Genomic DNA, 6000 nt, shown 5'->3' on the forward strand with positions numbered 1-6000 from the left:
CACTTGTGTGAATGCCAGTGGGAGATAAAAACTGCTGGTGGAGGGATGAGACAAATGTAAAATCAATATGCTTGACCTAGAGACTGTGCAAGACACATGAACACTGCTTTCAATGCGACATGCTTCAAGCAATTGCGTAAGTGCAGGTATGTATGCGGATATGTAATCAAAGGAGACCGGGAGGATTTGCAGAAGTGTGCTTCAATAACAAGGGCTCCCTGTTGTCTATAAGAGACTGGCATCATTGTTTGCCTGACTGTGAAGGTCCTGTAGAGCAGCAGGCTGGCAGTGCCATCTGTCTTGACCTGCTTAACTAATGCCAAAGCTTCTCACTGGTGCAGTGACGTCCGCATGCACTTCAGCGTCTCAGAGCAACACTCGCCTCCTCACCTTGAGTGAGCACCTGCCACCGAAGAGACCTTCACAGTGTTAAAGCTGAAGTGCCACGTTAACAGTGTTAGACTGTGGCGTTTTCCAAAACCGCTTTTGTCTCTGTGTGGTTTTAGTGAATCATTCAGAGCAATTGTGAATGGATTTGACTGATTCATTGAAAAGCGAAGAATCAAAAGAATGATTCATTAACAGATAAAACAGTGATATTACGCACTTCCAGAAAACAGTCCCCAGCCATTGAAAGTTACGAAGGGGACTATTTTCGGCTGCTGAATGAGAGTATAGTTCTTAGCCATATCTACCTAGAAATCGCAACTTTTAATTTTCTGTCTGTCTTAGTACGCAATGTAACTACAGAAGAGTCAAGTTTTAAATAGGAAAAATATCAAAACTCTTTGGTTATTTTTTACGCGATGCTAATGGTCTAATCAGATTCAATGGATTATGCTAAGCTATGCTAAAAGTGGAACACCAAGCCAGACAGGGAGATCAGCTGAATGGATTCCAAAAAGGTAAAAATCAAATGTTTATATCTAGGGGATCTGGAAAATGAACATATTTAAAAAAAAAAGTGGTGTCCCTTTAAAATTGGATAAAATGTGTCTAGGAAGCAATTGTAAAAATCCTTGCAACATCCTAGTTTCTATGACTATGGGAATATAGCAAAAAAATCCAAAAAGAAATGCAGGATAGGGAAAGTTTGCAATGTAGTTTTAAACAGCAGGATCAAGAGTGCCGTGAAACCAGGTGTTGCTTTAAATGGAGAAAGGGTGGCTGCAGTTCACGTTTGTACCTTTATGAGTATCTTTCCCTTCAGGCAGTTTGGGCTAGGAAGCTGCTTGGGGTCTTTGTTCAGGGCCTCCGCCACATCCAGCTTGTCTCCGAAAATCTCTTTCAGATGCTCTGCTATCTTCTTCTGCTGCTGAATGTTGCAATGATTCTCTATGGAAAGAATCACTGGGACCTGACACAGCAGGAGAGAGAGAAAGAAAGAGAGAGAGAAAGAGAGAGAGAGTTTGTAATCACAAACAAGGGAACAACTAGAAGAGTCAGCAGATGCTCCCTGCCTCTAGATCCTTTCCTCAACATCTACCTTTTGTTCTTATGTCTTTTATCTTCTGCCATGTGCTCCCTCTTCTGCTGTCTCACTCTTACCATTTGCATAAACATGTGTTTTTGACTGTCGCTCTCGTCTTTCCTGTTACATTATATTTTCTTCCCCACGTTGCTTGCTGTCATTCTCAGCTTCTGTTTAACTCATACGTGATCTGAACCTTCAACAAATCAAACTTGACTTTGGTCTCTCAATTCTTGTTCTTTATAATATAAAAACACTTTTTCACACCACTGTATGACTGGTTTTGTGGTCCAGAGTATCATTGGTATGCATTCTTTTTGACTGTATTGGAACAGAACACACTGGCTTTTACAATAAAACTCATATGTATTCCACCAAAAACAGACAACACTATAGAATTTAAAAAATACATATACCGTATTTTATACATTTCATGCTATAAAATTTTTTGTATATATTTGCTTGTACTACTCTACTACGTACTTACTGTAAGGCTTTCTACAGTGCAAAACTGTGAAAAGCAATATAGAAATAATTTTGAATTGAATTGAATTACGTTGGCTGAAATAAATGTGTTCAGACAGAAGCAATACCAATGTCACATGACAGGGATGGTGAGGGAAATCCTTTGGGTTTAAAACCCATATACTATGACTGACATTCCCACAATCAAATTCTAAAAAAACAAAAATAAAAAAGGCAAAGAAAGAGACATCATATTGGGCTACAGTCACTGTGATGCAGTCTCAACAGGTGATATGGGAAATATGGAGTATGATTTGCATGTGATGTGCATGTGCTAAAAGGCTCATTTATGTCATTATGGCGAACCATTAGATAAAACAGGTGGCTATCTTATGATAAAACACCATTAGGCAAACAGACAGATTGCATTCTGAGAGTTCTCAAAGTTGTTACACACTTGAATGCAGAACGTTATTTTAAATTATTACTGTACTTTACCTTATGGTGAAATACAAAACAATTTTCCACAACAAATTATACATAATTGTCATGTAACCTGCGTCTCACTGGGTGACTTTATATCTGGAAATCAAAAGATGAATAAAAACGAACACTGTTCTTTAAATTGTTTTTGAGATAACAGTACCCTAATGTATATTAAAACAGTCAGCGGCCTACTGGAGATAATAAACAGCTCTGTGAAGCGAAGTACTGAAACATAATGTAGATTATTCTTCTTAAAGACGCTCTAGGCAATTTTTTGTTTAATTTAGTATATGAAAATGTTTGGAATAAAATACTACCATATTAATAGCCTTTTACATAGTGAATAATGGCTGTTACAGCATATACTGTAGTTTCCCTTTAGCTTGGTAAAGCAAGTCTGAATTCACCGCTTTGGATTAAAGTGTCTGTCATTTCTGTCAAATATTTTTATATATTGTATATCTTTAACTCTTTCCCCACCATTGACGAGTTATCTCGTCAATTAAGAGAAAACATTTGCATAAAAAAAAAAGTTCTGTAATCTGTAATTATCCACTAGATACAATTACCCAATTTATTAAAAAACAGAAGCAATTTTTTTTTACAAATATAAAACTCTGTGTATGTTTTGATAATCATTCTGAATCTGATGCAAAAATGCAATTATTTCAGGTTTTTGCTAAAAAAAAAATTTTTTTCAAAGAAAAATACCCATATTAAAAGTTTATAAGCAGAGAAAAAATATAGATAGAATGAAAGTATTTTCCCGTTTTGTTTGTTTATTGTTCGTTTGAAAGCAGAGGGTCTGTTATTTCATTTGATATATTTGTATGTTTATATATAAATTACAAAAAATGCTGGCGGGCAACTTTTAAAAAAAAAGGTTGGAGGCGAATGAGTTAAAATTTTATGTGAAAATTTTAAATGCAACTAAATGACAAATGATGTCACATGACCTCATCCCAGTACAATATATACCACAGAAATATGCAATTGTGATTTTTTAAAACATATTTGCCAAAAATACTATTTGTTTAATGTTGTGTACTTCTTAAGAAAGAACATATGAATGTTTTAAACCAGAGGTCTTCAACATTTTTGGCAAATTACCCCTTAATGGCCAGAGAGGAGGAGCAGTGACCTGATTTACATACTTAATTATGATGGTAATGTTACAAAAATATTAAAATAGTAAATTTGGCTATAGACTGTCACATTTCTCATTTCTATTGTTAGCCTATTATTGCATTTTGTTGGATGCTTAATTTTAAATTCAAACAATATTTGATAGGCCCCTGGTAATACCACCAGGGACTACCAAGAGGCCCCAGACCGCCATCGAAGACCCATGTTTTAAGCAATATTTTTGCCTTTACAGAGCCTTTAAGAATCTGTTTTTAAAGCTACAAACAAAATGGTTTATTCACCCCATAAAACATAAAGCCACTAAAAGGAAAAATAATAGTTTGTTGTACTCACTCATTGTTTATGAAGGCATATTTGTTGATGGTCTCAATGACAGATTTAAATGTGATCTTGGAGGTGAGAGTGTATCCATGCTGGACCATGGGCTCCCCATCTGGACCATCCCAACAATCCACTGCAAACACACAAAACAATCAGCACGGTTAGAGCACAGTCAAAAATGTGTGAGTATACACACAAAACATATGGCTACCATGCAAGAGTATATATAAATAAATACAAATATTCAAAATGTTTTACAGTATGCATGCACAAACACAAACAAACTTCTCTGGGTGGAAAAAAAATGAAATCACAGATACCAGCTTTCTATGTCCTATTAGTCCTCTGTGTTTAATCTGACAAACCAAACTTTGTCTTCTCACTCAATTCGATCTTAGCTACAGGAAGAATCTGACGCTATTTAACTTTAGCGCACTGTAAATGTAAATATCATACTGTACACAGTAAGTCTCGCCTTACCCTCCACACAGCGGCAGCCGGCCTGTAGCACCCATGCATACATGTCTGTCTTTGAGTGGGACAGCAGCTGGTCTCCGGTCAGGTAAGTGTTGTGGGAAGAGGCTATGAAATAGTTACACAGAGGCTGATCCATGTCCTGATTAACCTCATTGTGTTGAGGGTTGAACACATCACAGGCAGGGCTGCGCATGTAATTGGTGAACCCTACATGGTAGAAACAGAAAGCGAATAATTGTGGCAAATATTCAAGCACAGTGGCTTTTCAAAGTGCAAATTCAGTGATGAATGACTCTACAGTCATCTACAGTATAGTCACGACCTCAACCAATCAGCTCTGCAAAGAAAATCTAGTAACATCACATAAAGCCATAAAACAGATGATAGCAAAATTGGAGGAGTGCAACAATAGAAGTGATTATTCTAAATCAACCTAGTGTTTTTCTTTCACCCTTAAATGCAACTTGTAAACAGCAAAAGCCATTCAGACAATTGGTCTGATAGCAGCAAATGCTGAATGAATTGGTTTCATTAACAGAACAAGCAGTAATGCTCACTGGCATGCAAATCAAACTCTCTGTCATGGTTGTGACTGGGAAACAAACACACAATCAAGGATATCAGACAGACAGATAAAGTAGATAGACACAGATACAGTAGATGGAGATATGATGCATGTTTCTCATAGATAAATTTACAGATATAGGTAGATATACTGTAGACAGACAGACAGAAAGAGATGGAGTTCACGTTTCTCATAGACAGACATACAAACAGACATACAGACAGACAGACAGACAGATAGATAGACAGATAGAGACAGAGTGCATGTTTCTCATAGTGTCTGTCTACCGACAGACAGACAGACAGACAGATAGATAGAGACAGAGTGCATGTTTCTCATAGTGTCTACAGACAGACAGACAGACAGACAGACAGACAGACAGATAGATAGAGACAGAGTGCATGTTTCTCACAGACAGATAGACATGGAGTGCATGTTTCTCATAGACATACAGACAGACAGACAGACCGACCGACAGAAAGACAGACGGACAGACACGGAGTGCATGTTTTTCATAGACAAGACAGACAGACAGACAGATAGAGACAGAGTGCATGTTTCTCATAGACAGACAAACAGACAGACAGACAGACAGACAGACAGATAGATAGATAGATAGATAGATAGATAGAGACAGAGTGCATGTTTCTCATAGATAGACAGACAGACAGACAGACAGATAGAGACAGAGTGCATGTTTCTCATAGACAGACAGACAGACAGACAGACAGACAGACAGACAGATAGATAGATAGATAGATAGATAGAGACAGAGTGCATGTTTCTCATAGACAGACAGACAAACAGACAGACAGACAGACAGATAGATAGAGACAGAGTGCATGTTTTTCATAGACAGACAGACAGACAGACAGACAGACAGACAGACAGAGACAGAGTGCATGTTTTTCATAGACAGACAGACAGACAGACAGACAGACAAACATACAGAAACAGAGTGCATGTTTTTCATAGACAGGTAGACAGACAGACAGACAGATAGAGACAGAGTGCATGTTTCTCATAGACAGACAGACAGACAGACAGATAGATAGAGTGCATGTTTCTC

At 37.4% G+C, this 6000-nt stretch overlaps 1 protein-coding gene across 1 annotated transcript in view; it reads right to left on the minus strand.

Annotated features, from left to right (window-relative positions):
* The window catches only part of plch1 (phospholipase C, eta 1), a 74246-nt gene that overhangs the window by 22906 nt on the left and 45340 nt on the right, over window positions 1–6000 (minus strand). Inside the window, exons 8-10 of the mRNA XM_073853476.1 lie at window positions 4370–4573; window positions 3900–4022; window positions 1187–1356 (exon numbers count right to left, since the gene is read on the minus strand). Of these exons, the coding sequence (XP_073709577.1) occupies window positions 1187–1356; window positions 3900–4022; window positions 4370–4573 (497 nt within the window). The remainder of the gene's footprint in view (window positions 1–1186; window positions 1357–3899; window positions 4023–4369; window positions 4574–6000) is intronic.

The sequence above is a fragment of the Misgurnus anguillicaudatus genome, chromosome 15 (assembly GCF_027580225.2).
Source record: "Misgurnus anguillicaudatus chromosome 15, ASM2758022v2, whole genome shotgun sequence".
NCBI lineage: Eukaryota > Metazoa > Chordata > Actinopteri > Cypriniformes > Cobitidae > Misgurnus > Misgurnus anguillicaudatus.